Source organism: Fukomys damarensis, unplaced genomic scaffold (genome assembly GCF_012274545.1).
Source record: "Fukomys damarensis isolate Sample0158 unplaced genomic scaffold, DMR_v1.0_HiC HiC_scaffold_27, whole genome shotgun sequence".
NCBI classification, from domain to species: Eukaryota; Metazoa; Chordata; class Mammalia; order Rodentia; family Bathyergidae; genus Fukomys; species Fukomys damarensis.
In genome coordinates this window covers 41,456,613-41,471,459 of record NW_022900939.1, presented here as the reverse complement: position 1 = coordinate 41,471,459, position 14,847 = coordinate 41,456,613, and the positions used below count along the sequence as shown (strand labels likewise).

Genomic DNA, 14,847 nt, shown 5'->3' with positions numbered 1-14,847 from the left:
CGGCAAAGGCGCAGAGCCACAAGGGCACCGCCGGGATTGCGGCAGCGGGTGACCAGGGCCGCAGCTGGGGACGGAACCCGGGGAGGACTCGGGAACTAAACGCGCCGCCGCCTCCACCCACCCACCAGACACAGCTTGGTCCCATCTCCTCTTTGCGGGGCACCCGGGGAGGGACCCATGTGAGGCTGGAAGGGCGCCTTAGAGGAATTTCCATCCGCCTGGCTTCGCACTCCAATAGCACCCCCTCCTCCAAGGGAAGAGGTGGAGAACCTTCTCCCTCCGGTATAAACCAGGGCTATTTCAATTCCTTAAGAGAAGAAAGAAAACACGTCCCAGAGGCACAGGCTCCGGGACCCTCTGTAAGTGGAAAGGGCTTTGCTGCGTAGTCGCCGAGGCGGTGCCGAGATGCTCCCGTGTTCAGGGGATGTGAGGCGGGAACCCCTGCCCTGGAGGCCGGCAGAGCTGTTTGGATAGGAACAGCTCTTAGGGTGGAGAAGAGGAGGTGGCCGCCAGGGACAGAGCAGTAATTCTGTCCCGGAGGACAGAGAGAGGAGACTAGTCCCTGGCAGGTGCTTGCAGGAGACCGATGTCTCGAGTGGTAGGAAACCCTCATGTGGTTTCCTGGGAAAGACGGGCAACGGATGTGGCCGGAGAGCGCGCCTGTCCTGGACAGGTAAGAGAAATCTCAGCAAGTTGAAGGAAAACAAACGGAATTATCTCTATAGCTGCGTCATCATCGTTGTCCGAGGAAACCATCCCAAACAGAGGAGCCCACGGTGTTCTCCAGAAACGGAAAATTTCCGCCTACTTTCTGGTCCTCGCACTGACCTCTCCTGATGCATTTTTGATTCATGTTTGGAGACAAGCGGAAATACTCAGGGGGTTCAGAGCGGATGGATGGAGAGCCAGGAGATATGGGCATAGAAACCGTGGTGCTGTGGTTAATTGGCTTCAAATTCCAAATTCTAGTGAAGGAGAATAAACGGGAATACAAATCAGCGGGGCTGGGAACTTACTAATATTTAGTCCTGAAAAAATGCTAGAAGAAAACAGAACCAGAATGAATAGGACCAGTATTGGCTTACTTGAGGCCCGCCCTGATGAGGCGTAGATCTTAACCAGGAGAGTGACCAGGCTTAGCAAAGGACAGCAAGCAAGAGGGCATTTCCGTCAGGAGGCAGGGCGGGTGTGAAGGCTTAGGGGTGCGAGTGAGTGTTCAGGCGCCTGCAAGACCAGAAGCTGGGCAGAAGCAAACCTAAGATGGAGTGGGACGGCATCGACCATGGCAACACTGGAAAGTAGGAGCTAAGAGGCTCCATCAGGGTAGGCAGTACCAAGGTCAGTACTGAGCAAGGTCGTTGTTCCTTACTGTGGAGGCGGTGATAAGGTCACTGGCGGAAGACGTTGCATACTGGACTTGATGGGAATATTTTGAATGCGAGATTGCACTAGTGGGCCTGTTAATCTGTGCCTAGGTTGTGAATCGAAAATTTTCTCAGCCTCTCTTGGAGAGAAATAAAATGTAATTGTAAAGTGGTAAGATTATATCACAAAGCTAGCAGAACACTTCCAAAGGAAAATAAGGAATAGTGGATGGATTAGCAAAAATATACATATATATTGGTTTAAACAGCATTCCTAAAGATATACCTATGAATAACAGAGCTAGAGAACGGTAATCAGAAAAAAAGTAGGCCAGCCACAAGGGCTGAAACTGAGCGCAGTGTCAGGAAAGCTGGTGGCCACCATTGTTGCTCAGAGTCAGTTACACTGCAGGGCTGTCTCGAGTGGAGAGAAGTGAGGCAGAGCCGAGGGGACTCGAGGTTTGAGAGTCCTGGGAGTAAGCGTGAGTTTTGAAGTGAATGGTGACGTCATGTAGAGCCTGAAAGAAATGTGACAGAGTCAGTGGCACAAATGTCACGGACCAGGGAGTGCTTTTTCTGTTCTAGCAAAGAGCAACTTCAATAATACTCTGATCTTTTTTTCTCACTAAATAACTGAAAGTATGTGCACTGAGTTTTCTTTTAATGATTTTCCTATACTACTCTCTCTCTCTCTCTCTGTATCTCCTTCAATCCATGCTAAATCTAAGTTTGATATACTAGTTAAAATCTAAATCTTTGTTTAATTTTTGTCAAAATATATTGCCTTAGACTACTTTTATTTTTTGGTACCAGAGATTGAACTCAGGCCCTTGCACTTGTGAGGCAGGCGGTGAAACCACCGAGCTAAATCCCTGGCAACAGTCTTATTCTTTAAGATGTTCCACAGAGGATGGAGAGAAAAACACAGCAAGTGATCACAGGACAGTTTGGGTGTGCAGAGGCAGGAGGGCCCATTCTCTGCTGGCCCACAGGCAGTGGGGAAGAAACATGCCGGGGTGTTTCCCTCAGATTTCTCAAAGGACGAGGCATTTGAACTGCGTGTTAAAGGCAGAGCCAGAGTCCCCAGATGGACAGAGGCCCGGAAGGACAGTCCAGCGCCCCCCTCCCCTAAAGCCCATGTGTTTAGGGTATTGTGAGTAGTTTGAAGAAGTATGGTTTATTTGCAAAGAGGTAGCGAGAAAGCCAGATGGACAGAGCAGTTGCCCTGACTGTCAGGAGAACTGTTAAGAGAAGACAGTGGTCAGTCACCAAAAGACACTATGGGGAACACTAGAGTGATTCAATAGTTGTTTTAGAAATGGAATTCTTGGGATATGGGATTAGAGATGGCGAGGAAGTGAATGAAGATTGTTTTGGTGAGGATGAGGAAGTTTGTATGAACTCAAAAGACAATTTACAAGTAGATTTGATAGACGTTAGTAGAGATCAGATGTGGGGAAAGCTCGTGATTGAAGGTGACTTTTGGAATTTCTTGTGTTCTTAAGTTAATGATGATGCCTATAACCAAAACATGAAGGTTCGGGGTTTCTGTAGAATACGATGCCAATGGAAACCTTGCCAGGGTTGCCAAAGACTTCTGCAACCTTATTTCAATTTCACTTGTCCAATCAACGATAAAGCTGTAAAACATTTTTAGATACAGATCTAAACTCTTGGGGATATTTGTCTAATTATTGGCTGAAGTGAGCTCTGTATGGATGGCTTGGATGGCTTTTCAGCTGTTTTTTTTTTCCCCCTGCTAATGGTTATAGACTCTTCCTAAGGAGAGAGTCTCAAGATTGGTGAAAGAACAGATGTGTAACACCTGTTGTTTTGCTTATTTATATAATGCCTCATTTTGTAACAGTGTGACTGGATTTCCTGGGGGAGTTATGTATAGGCATACTGGAGGACAGTCGAGAAGGTTTGATTTAAAAATCAACCACCTATGAAATCATACATTTCTTTTTTATTGAGGATGTTCTGAAAACGTGACTTCTCTCAGTCATTTAACAAGTTAAGCCTGTTGTTTTGCAAGCTGAAATGTATTATCATTTAACAGGCTACATAAATGAATCAGTACTCTTTTTCCATCTTCTTCTCGTTCTTTTCCTGTACTTTCGTCTTCACCATGTGTTCTAGTTTGGTGCCACTTTTAATGCCCTGGTCCATCATGTAATAAAAGTTTTCAAAGATGCATGATGAACTTTATAAAGCATTAAATGGCATAACAGTAAAACCAGTCATGTTTGAAAGGTGGATTTGATTGGTTTACTTGAAAGCATGTATGGAGAAACCTCTAGCAAGCTCACCCTCCATCCTCCTATCTATACTCTGCTTTCCTGTCATTCCTATTGTCTACTTCTCAAAGATATTGTGTTCATTTGCTCACTTTTGTCTCCCTGTATCAATTAGGGTTCACTAGAGACAGAGAAACAATATCAGATATAATATGAATAATGATGCAAGGGACTTGGGGCAGCCTTACAGCATCAAAATGAGAAGAGCTCTAGAGGCCATTAGGTGGAAGCATCCACAATGGCTGTGTGCACAGGAAGAGCCGGAGGGTTCTGTAGCAGTTGTGGCCAAGGGCCCGGAAGCTCACTGCAGAGTCGCTGGTGTGAGTCTATATTGGAAAGCCAGAGTCTGCATTGAGAGCCTGAAGGAAATAGAGATCAATGTCCAGAGGCAATGGCAAAGACCAGAGAAACAAGGGGGCAGGACTCCTCCTTCCCTTCCCTTTTACTCCTTCTAGGCCACCGGTCTATCGGTTGATACCACTCACTTCTGGTAGGTCTTCCCTTCTTGGCGAGGGCCTCCGTGTCAGTCATCTAGGACATACCCATGACATTACTAATCAGCTAGGAGGCTCTTCCTTAAGTGAAGTTAACAATCACCATTAAGGATCACATTCCCAGTTCAAAGTGATGCCAGGAACTGTATCTCTGTGTCTGGAACATAGTAGGAGCATCGTCATTCCATTAATGGGACAAGACATTACGGTTTCCTATTGTTCCTTTGTGTCCTTGTGTTTTCTGTCCACAGATATAGGTTAATAAGGAATATTATTTAAAATGTATGGCCTAGTTCAAACATTCTTAGTTTTGATGATTGCCTTATAAATTTTAAAAGGTAAATTAAAGAATTTTATAAGGGACAACTCTTTCTTTTTCGTTCCTTTATGCAATCAATATCCAAAACTACTATAGTCATTGAAGGATGGTGAAAGTAGTGGGTAGAGGTCCAGGCCAGACCTTCAGCATCCATTATTTCCTTGTTGCCATGGCAAAGAGACATCAGTTGTAGGCAGTGCTGTCTGGGTGATTTGGGCAGGTTCACAGGTTCCTTTTTGTAGCGCTGGGAAGAAACTGCCAGGATCTTGATAGAGACTAGCTGAATGTCTGAGAGGAAGTTTATGAGGCTGTGATTGGCTGACCCATATCCTGGTAGTAAATGTCACGGGGTAAGAGCAAAACCTTCTCAGTCAAGCAGACAGGGACGGGGGTCTCAGGCTCCAGGATCTCTCTATGAGATTTAGTGCCTCCTGTCCAGAATGGGGACCAGACACCCATCTCAAGAACGATCCGTAGGCCTTGGTCAGAGTGTCTGTGTTCTCAGCCCTGCATTCAGAGTATCTTGATGTGGCTTTAGTGTGGGTGTGCACTTGCCTTCAGGGTTAGGAATCCACAGAACTAAACATCTGCCTGCTCAAAAACCTAAGTTTCTCGATTGGGTCTTGGAAACCCAAGATTCTGAAGATCTCTGTTGAATGACCCTTACGCCCAGATGGCATCTGGAAGACCTCTTCTTTGAGTCCATGATGCCAGTGAGGACCAAGCACTGGTGTGAACATGCCTAGGCAAAGAGGTGGTTGTGTGTAGCTGCCTTAGCAGAAGTGGGGATGTGGCTCACGTGTAGTTTCTAGAACTTATACTTATTGGCAGGTCCACACGTGTGTGAGTGAGAGCCTTCATATTGTGTGTGGAACAAGAGATTGAAAAAAACGAGAGGTGAATTGTGTTTTAGGGCAGCTCATTCCACATAGGTAAGTGTTTTCTAGACTTGACTTGAGCTTTCAGGACCTTGTGTAGGTAGTTGCTCATGTAAAAGGTGAAAATATATTTATTTTTTTATCAATGTTGCTAGCTTTACTTATAACTTTCAAATATGTAGACATATGGTGTGTAGATCTCTTAAAGAACACCCTGTTCATGTCTACTGCCTCTCAAATTATTATGAATGTTAAAATGCCATTTATAAATGAAACTCTACTTCAAACGATAAGATCATATGGATCTAATATTCTCTAAATCCTTCTTGAAAATCTATTGTAAAGCATCTTTGTACAAGTTTAGCAAAGGTACGCTGAGGACCTTCAAAAACCTCAGTGTCCACATACATTGTCTGGGGGCTTCTGAACATTGAAGATTTGTATTAAAGTTTAACTTAATCTGAGAAGAACAACATACTAACTCCTGTTAACATTGTCTTAGAATTGAGAATTCTTGGCTTTGCCCACGAACTTCTTTACCAAAACTTGGCAGGTTTTTATCCTGCCTTCTCAGGTTCCTGCTGGGCGATGGTCAAGGTATAGTTTTATAGATGAATCTAAGACAATGTTAACAGGAGTTAGTATGTAAGGGAAGGCAATAGAGGTGCATCCACAGAGCACCTGGGAATGTCAGGTATCGGGGAACAGTGAGAAGGATCCAAGAAAGATGTGCTCCAGAGACACCCCAAGAGAAGCTTTGGCCTTGACAGTTTTGTAGGGGCCAAATACACTGAAAATACCTGCAGATACCCTGAAAATACCTTCAGCAGAAGTGAAAGACCTGGAAAATGCATTTTTAGGTGCACACAAAGATATATTTTAAGACTGTGACAAAAAGTCTTTTAAATGTTCCTAGTCGAGTGACATACATTTTCATTTAATCTGGATCTGAGCAATGGAAACCTCAGAAGGTAAACACGTGTTAAAATATACAGAGAAAAGAAATGCTTACAATAATGACCCTTGAAATAGTGTAAGATTTTGAAGTCCTTAAGAGTAATAAATCATTGTCACTACAAATTAAAAATAAATATGTTTTGCTGTACCTCAAATTTTTAAATTAGCATTTTCTTTAAAATTTGACCAATATCTCTTGTGTCTCCATTCTTACACGTAAAATGCTAGGCTTCCAGGACACAATGTCACACAAGACCATCACAATCTGTCCTTAAGGAGCTTAGAGTGAGTAGGCAAAAAACGTGTATGCAGACATAACAAAATCTGAGCTAAAGAATAATGGAGTACTGGCCCTCTGGATCAGTTAAGTGCTGGCTCTTCCACATGGTGATATTTAAACTGGAAAGCGAAGGAGGAACAGGACCTAGAATGTTCCAGACTGAGGAAACAGCATACAAAACCTTTGAGGTTGAGAAGAAACCTGGGAATCTGAGGAACAGAATATCAGTGAAGATAATGGCACCAGATGATGTTAGAGAGGTGGGCAAAGGGCAAATGATTGAGGGCTTCTAGGCTACAGAAAGACTTTTGGGTTATATCTAATGTACAGCAGGACATTATGAGATGGTTGAAGCAGGGAGATGACACGACTCAACATTCAGGCCGCTAGAAAAGTTCTCTAGCATTGTGTAGAGAACGAATTCAGCCAAGTGGCAACAAGGGATGGGGAGAACCAGTCAGGAAGCTGTTGAGGGTTTATTTTTTTTCTTTTTATTGAGCTTATTGGTACAATGTAAGTATACAATACAGTTACATTCATTACTGGGATCCTGTACCTTCACAAGACAGGTCTTGGTTCTCATTTTTTCCCCTTGTCCCTGCCCTCCCTTCACCCGCTTCTCCCCTCCCCATTTACAAACACTTTATTTCCATTTTTTCATTTTCTCATATTTTTTCTTTTCCCTTATTTCCTTTCCTCTACCCTTCCCACTTTCCCTACACCTTTAGCCCTTTTCTTCCTATTTCATACTATTAATTATCCCAGTAGGCTCGAGGGTTTAAACTAGTATAATCTAAACTGGGATAATAGCAGAGGAGAAGAGGTTAACTGGTGGATGTGAGCTGTGTTTGGGGTGACACTAACATGACTTTACAGTTTAGATGTGGGATATGGACATAAGAAAGACAGAAAAGTCAGTGAGAAGGTTGGGCTTCTGATTTCCGCATAGTGCACATTTACAGGCATGCCTGTGTTTATTGTGGCAGTTTTCAAATATGGAACTAGCCTGAATGCCCTTCTACAGAGAAAATATGGTACTTATAAATGATGGAGTATTATTCAGCCACAAAGAAGAATGAAAACATGTTACTTTCAGGAAAATAGATGGGACTAGAAGGCATCATGTTAAGCTAAACAAGCCAAACAGAGGAAGACAAATATTAATAATCCGTTTTACCACATATGTAGGAAGGTTGGAACCATCTTTCTTAAACTCTTCATTTTAACAACTTTGTTCACTGTCTTCAAGCAAGATGGTTGGAGTAAATCTTTCAAATGTAAGAAGTTCTCAAAAAATTTCCAAGCATTTTCATCTTCTCTACTACCTTGCAAACCATATTCTTCAGGTTTTATTAAGAATACATATTACTTATGTTACTTATTTATTATTATTTATTACAATTTAGACCTAAAGTAGCCCCCAAATTTCATGCTCATAGGTGGGGATTTTGGCAAGTGATTAAATTATAGGGGTACTATACTCATCAGTGGATTAATTTATCAAGGAGTTTGTACCTGAATATACTTTTAGGAAGCATAGCATGGGCATAAGTGATCACTGGGAGGGGACCTAAAAGGGTGCATTCTTGTTCCTGTCTCTGCTCTTCTCTCTTCTTCTTTGTCACCATGGGTTGAGCAACTTTCATTTGGCAAGTCCTTTTCCCATGGCATTTCTGCCTTGGAGCCAGCGGGCCATGCATGGACTGAACTCTCTGAAACCATGAGCTAAAAATAAACCACTCCTTTAAGAAGTGGGTGTCTGGCATTAGACGCTACAGATAGAAAAGTGGTGAATACACAATTCCAGGCCTACCTTTCCCTGAAGTCTTTGTTCCTTCATGCGTAGCAGAGATTCATTTTCTAGACAGGCGTGGTGTTACACACCTTTAATCCAAGCATTCTTGAAGGCTGATCCAGGATGATCATAAATTCAAGCCCAGTCTGGGGAATTTAGTAATTTAGTGAGAACCTGTTTCAAGATAATGAAGTTTTAAAAAGAGTCTGGGGAGGTAGCTCAGCACGCAATTCTGAGTTCAATCCCCGGAACTACGAAATGTAGTGTTTCTTCCTGTATAATTGCTGATGCTTTATGCTCATCTGGCATCATGTTACCCATGACAATATCAAACCTACTGTTGCTTTAAGCATTTTAATGGGAGATAATTATTGAGGTTATAAAGAGCACAAGAGGAACAAGGCGTGGCTGTGAATCAAGAGTTTAATTTGGATTGAGTTTCGGATATCTGTGTGACATCCTCACAGGGACTAGTGAAGGGACAGTTGGATGCACAGTCAGAGACAAGTTCAGAGACAAGGCCTGCCCTAGAGATGTACCTTTCAGATCCGTCACCTTGCAGATACTCTGTAAGGCCAAGAGAAGGTTGAGTTCACCCAGGGAGACGTTACAGAGAGAAAGAGGGGAGGGGCCCGCAGATCCCCTTAGTAAGTGATCAGGCAGTAAAACGAAGGAGAGACTGGGACGTGGGAAGTCAGGGAGCCCAGCGAGAGTGAGGGCACACGGAAGGAGGACACGGTCAGCTACCGGAAATGGCACTGAGAAAAGTATTCTCAAGTTCTTGCAGAGGCTGGTGAGAGACGTATCACAGAAGTGATGGAATGGCAGTCTTTCAAAAGCTAGAACATTTCGTTAACTAACCATAAAATCTTACACTTTGAATACTGGATAAATGAGGTTTAAGTCCAGTGCTGTCATCTTCTGAGGGGTTCAGGGAGAGAGGTAGGAGGTGCTGGGATCAAACCAATATGCTTTTGAAGCCGGGTGTGGTGGCGCACACGTGTAATCCTAGCACTCAAGAGGATGAGGCAGGACAATGGCTGTGAGTTTGAGACCAGCCTGGGCTACATAGTGAGTTCCAGGTCAGTCTCAACTACGTAGTGAGACCCTGTCTCAAAAAACAACAAAAAAAAAATCCATATGCTTTTGGTTTTTATAGATGTCTCATTCTTTGTTACTCTAACAGCAATCAATAGTTTAGTGACTATAAATTTCTACGGTACTTTGGCATTTCTTTGTTTTTCAACTAGCAAATCAGCCTCAGGCTGAAGAGACAAGTATACTTGTAAAGTTAATCATTTTTATTAGTATGTAAAGCAAACGATTATAATAACAGCTACCTTTAAAATAATTAGCAGTTTGAAGTCACATACCATACAGTTTTCATTTTTTAAATGACACCCTAGCATTCCCACTTTGTAGATGAGTAAGTTAAGGCTTAGAAAGTTCCCTGGCCTGCTCATGAGTGCTGGAGACTAGGTGTGAAACCGTGTTATGTTACTAACTTGCCAACTAATGTGAATCACTTCAGTTAAAGATAGAATCCCAGGTCTCTCTGAAAATTAGGTGAATATTTTTAGTTCATTTATTTGAAATAGAATTAATTTCTTAAACATTTACCGGCTGACGTGAAATAAGAGCTAGGATAACTTTGCAAAGTCATGTGAGGATTGGGACTGCAGGTGGATGAGGAAATTCGAAAGATGTAAGGCATACAATTAGCTGTTTGCTACTTAGAACCACACATTCGGTTTTAATATTGTGGGGGCTGCTTGCAGCTATTCATCCAGAAGCATCTAAAATCTTGAATTAATTTTAAGATGCTGATTGCAGGGCATTTGGAACATGTAGAATACCAAAGATGGTGGCTTTAGTTTTTCTAAAAAGATTTAATTCTCACAGAATTTAGTCACTGGTACGATTAATTCTTTTGTACTTGAGGCTACATTAAACTTTGAATGATCATAAGTAAGTGGCAGAACGTGTATTTGCATATTTAGAACTCTTGAATAGCTATTCTGATATTACCATAATTGTCAAATACACCAAGGGAGACATGGTTTTACTTCTCATTTATTTCCTTTTTAGTTACTTTACTACAATAAAATTGATTAAATGATACTAAAGTTTTCCATTATAGGGATTTTATTTATAAAATATTTTATTGTAATACCTGTAGAGTAGAAAGACAACCACAGGAGGTAACACATCAATGTTAAATAGGATGGCAGTAGCAGGCTCAAGCAAAGTAGGCATTACCTAGATCCATTTTCCTCTTTAAATGGAATGAAAGATTACTTTTCACATGTTCAGAAATCACTCTAGAAGCAGTAATTATTTAAATGAGCAACAACATAGTTAAACTTACGATGACATCATTTAAGGCAAAATATGTAAAACATTTTCAGAAGAGAAAACAAAATTACAAATAACAAAATTATATTTATTATTGTGAATCATTGTAGATGACACCAAAAAAAGGGACAACAAAAGAAAAAAAATAAACTATATAAAAATAAAAAATATTCTCTATATCAAAGTACACAGACAATAGAGTGAAAAGAAAATTCATGGAATTGGTGAAAATATTTGCAAATTATAAGTTCATAAGGGGTTAATCTCCAGGACATACAAAGAACACCTACAATTTAACTAACTAATGAGCAACCAGATGAAGAAATGCAAAGTATTTGTGTAGGTGTGTTTCCAAAGAAGATACACCAATGGCCAATATGCACATGGGAAATGCCCAACATCACTGATATTGAGGAACTCCAAATCAAAACTGCAATGAGACACCATCTCACACCTAGCGGTATGGAATCTATAGAAAAGAAAGAAAATAAGGTAAAGGCTGGGGATTTAGCACAGTGGCCCTACACCTGCCTTGAAAGCACAAGGTCCTGAGTTCAATCCCCTATACCAGAAAAAAAAAAAAAGAAAGGAAAGAAAGAAAGGGTGGGGGAAATAAAGAAGGAATGAAGGAAGGAAGGAAGGAAGGAAGGAAATAGCTCTTTGGGAACAAATGGAGAAATTGGAAACTGTGCATTGTTGGTGGGAATGTAAAATGGCACAAGTATTGTGGAAAACAATATAGCATTTCCTCGGGAAATTAAAAGTAGAGTTAGCAATTTCACATCTAGGTTCATATCAAAAATAATTGAAAATGGGGACTCACATAGATATTTGCATATCCGTGTTCACAGCATCATTACTCACTACAACCAAAAGATGGGAGGAACTTCAATCCCTGTCGATGGAGGAATGGATAAATAAAATGTGCTATTTGCATGCAATGGAGTATAATTTGGTCTAAAAAATGGAAGAGAATTCTGATACATACTAAAACATGGATAAACTTGTAAATCATTATTGAAATAAAAAAATAACAAAGCTGGAATGATTACACTTACTTGAGGTAACTAGAGTAGTCAAATTTATAGAAGTAGAAAGTAGAATAAGTTCCAGTTGAAGAGGGAGAAGGCCATGGGAAATTATTGTTTAATGGGCACAGCATTTCAGGTCTGCAATATGGCAGTTGTAGAGATGTCTGCTGGTGACCGTTGCACAACAATGTGAACGTACTCAATCCCATTGACTTGTACTCTTACAATGGTTTAAAATGTAAATTTTATGCATATTTTTCTAAAAATTTTTAAATAACACAGTATAAGTGGAAGGATTCTTAGAAGTATTTAAAAGAGAAAATTTAAATCGTTAAGAGGCTGTATTGATAATGACAATTAACTACAAAACAATCTGAAAATCCTTTCCAAGATGTTCCCTAAAGATCAAGGTATATATTGATACATTCTATGTAATTACAGGTACATGGTATTATAATAGCACATATCTTGTTATTTAATTGAATATAATGTAAAAACATAAAGATCTGTTGGTTTTGGTCATGAGAATTTGCTGGACATGAGATAGCGGAATACAGTATGCTCAGTCTGAGTGTTTGTTTTCTGTTGCAGATCTGTGGCCTCTCGTTCACGTGGTTTCGAGGCACAATGAGGCACAGGGACTCTTGGAAACTCTGGCCTTGGGTGGCACTGCTCCTGCTTCCTGCTTCCACTTCTGTGACCGTCAGGGACAAGCCAGGTATCTAGGCCACCCACTTGTGCAATTGCCAAATGTTATTTATAGTCCTTAAATTATTTAAAGTAATCATTACAACAAATTGCATTAAGGTTGAAGAGGCTGTGGATTAGATCTACCAGAATAGAATAATTAGGATTCATGTGTTCTACCACTGACCTTCGCATAATTTCATCAAAAACTACCAAAAGTGACCACATTACACGTGATTTATCTGTCTAGCTTTTCCTTCCCGTCACTTTTACAAATATAATGTGTGTGTCTGTGTTTGCACATCTGTGGTACTCTCATTTTTCCCCTTTAATAATTACTTGTTTAAATTGTAAGTACAGAAACTCATCATTAATTAGGACTAATGAGGACATATGTAATCTTAATTAGGGGAAAGGGAAATGGAATAGGAAATGTAAAGAGAAATGTAGTTTAATTATTTGTCAGTTTCATAGTGTCTCACACAAAGAGAAAATGTTGACAGATCTTTCAAGTACCTTTTGAATGAAATGTACAATATTTATGTGCAATTGTTAAATTTACTCATCTTCTTATAAATATTTTTCAAGGGCTTAAAAGTCATTTGAAACATTTGTTTACATCTCCGAATTTTAAAATTAATTGCTGGATGTGATCACTTTGGAAGGCTGTTGTTGAACATTTAGTATGTGTAAACTACTGACCTAGGTGTACTTCATATCACAAAGTTGAATTAGACACACTGAGGAAGATATTTGCTAAGGAAAGGAACGCTTCAATTCTCCTGTGAAAAACGACCACATGTAATGCGTTCTCACACTGATCTGTATTCCCTGGTTGAATCTTACTGTATTTATTTATTCTTTTGAACATTCCTTTAGTAATTGTAACAGGTATAGCCACCTAGCTAGACACAGTTTGAAGACACATCAAATAAACATATAAAGATTTATCAAGATTTAACAAACTATTTATAAAGACTTATAAATCTTTATATAAAGATTTAACAAACTTTAGTCCTTCAGAGTTTCATGTCTTCAAGATTTCACACTAGTTTAGCAGGGGATGCCTTTCTTAAAACAATCCACATGAACATTTAAATATTCTATGACTCTATAAATGATATCCTGTGGATGTCATGCAACTCTGGGGGAAAAGACTTTACTTGTTGAGAAATGAAAAAGCACGGACCATAACAACTCTGGCTATATTGAAAAAGTACACAGGCAGGGAAGTTTCTTCCGATGATGTTGCCACCTTGTAAATGTGAGTCTCCTTGTAAGTCATGTGCTTTGCGGTCTAAGTGGGAGGACGGACTTCAAGGAGGGTGACCCTTCAGATGCGTGGGACTGGGGTTTCTGGCACACCAGGTTGTGTGGTCAAGGTTCTGGGTGATGTGAAGGCTCTGTAAATGCTTCTCCAGTTTTAGTGAGAGCGAGAATCAGCTGAGGCATTGATGCCTTCCTGTTGCATTCAGCGAGTCCCAGGACATGGGTTAGACCGGAAGGGATGTGGTCCCTTACTTCTTTAAGGAGCTCCCGGGTGGACTTACTGCAGACCGGATCCGCGGAGCTCTTGGACAGACCCTCACCCTCGGAGTAATTGACGGACGTTTCATGTCTCTTTCTTCCTCAGCTGACTGTCTTGCATTTTGTCCCACTAGTTTCCTCTTATTTTCTCTTCAGTGTTTTAGTTGACGTTTTGTCGTTAGTAATTTTTTTTAAACTGGGGAAGAATATTTAACATGGCATCTGTCCTCCTGACAAAGTCTTGATGTACGAAAATAGAATATTATTAACCACGGCATGGTGATTACAGCATCTCTCTGGAACCCAATCATCTCACTTAACTGAGCTTCCCCACCCCGGAGTCCCCCTAAATGTTTTGCTTTTGTAGCTTTTGTATCTGCTGTCTCGATTCCTTAATCGAGTAATAGTGTATAAAGGACCGCCAAAACACATATATTCTGGTCCTGGTAGCTTTATTGAATTAATCCCTCTGAGAGATTTTCCTAAGAACACGCATTTAAAATTAATCTGAGTTCTAACCAGACTCACACACCATGTAGGACTACAGGAAATCAATGACAAACTCGAGCTGCTTTTTACCATGCCCTTTGGTCGAAGGCGCTCACAAAGCAGTGCATGCGGAACGTGCCGTGGAAATTGCTTCGGTTCAGGTCTCGCTGGCATTCATTGAAAACGTCAACGCAGCATTGTCAAAGGGATTATGGATGCGTGTGATGGTGAGGGGCCGGGGGTGGCTCTTCTCTCCTGTCTTGTGTGTCTGATTCACGGTGCCAGGTTCCCATTTTAGTTTCCTTGCGCAGACCTGCGCTTGTGGTCACTAACCATTTTCCGGAGGGAGGTGATTACATCTAAAAATAAAA

General features: G+C 40.9%; 1 protein-coding gene across 2 annotated transcripts in view; it reads left to right on the top strand.

The window, feature by feature from the left end:
* The first annotated feature begins 27 nt into the window (after positions 1-27).
* Positions 28-14,847, top strand: part of Col19a1 (collagen type XIX alpha 1 chain) — a 296,825-nt gene continuing 282,005 nt past the window's right edge. For both annotated transcript variants that reach the window (XM_033756533.1, XM_033756532.1), the window contains exons 1-2: positions 28-673; positions 12,365-12,491. In XM_033756533.1, the coding sequence (XP_033612424.1) occupies positions 587-673; positions 12,365-12,491 (214 nt within the window). In that variant the 5' untranslated portion in view covers positions 28-586. The remainder of the gene's footprint in view (positions 674-12,364; positions 12,492-14,847) is intronic.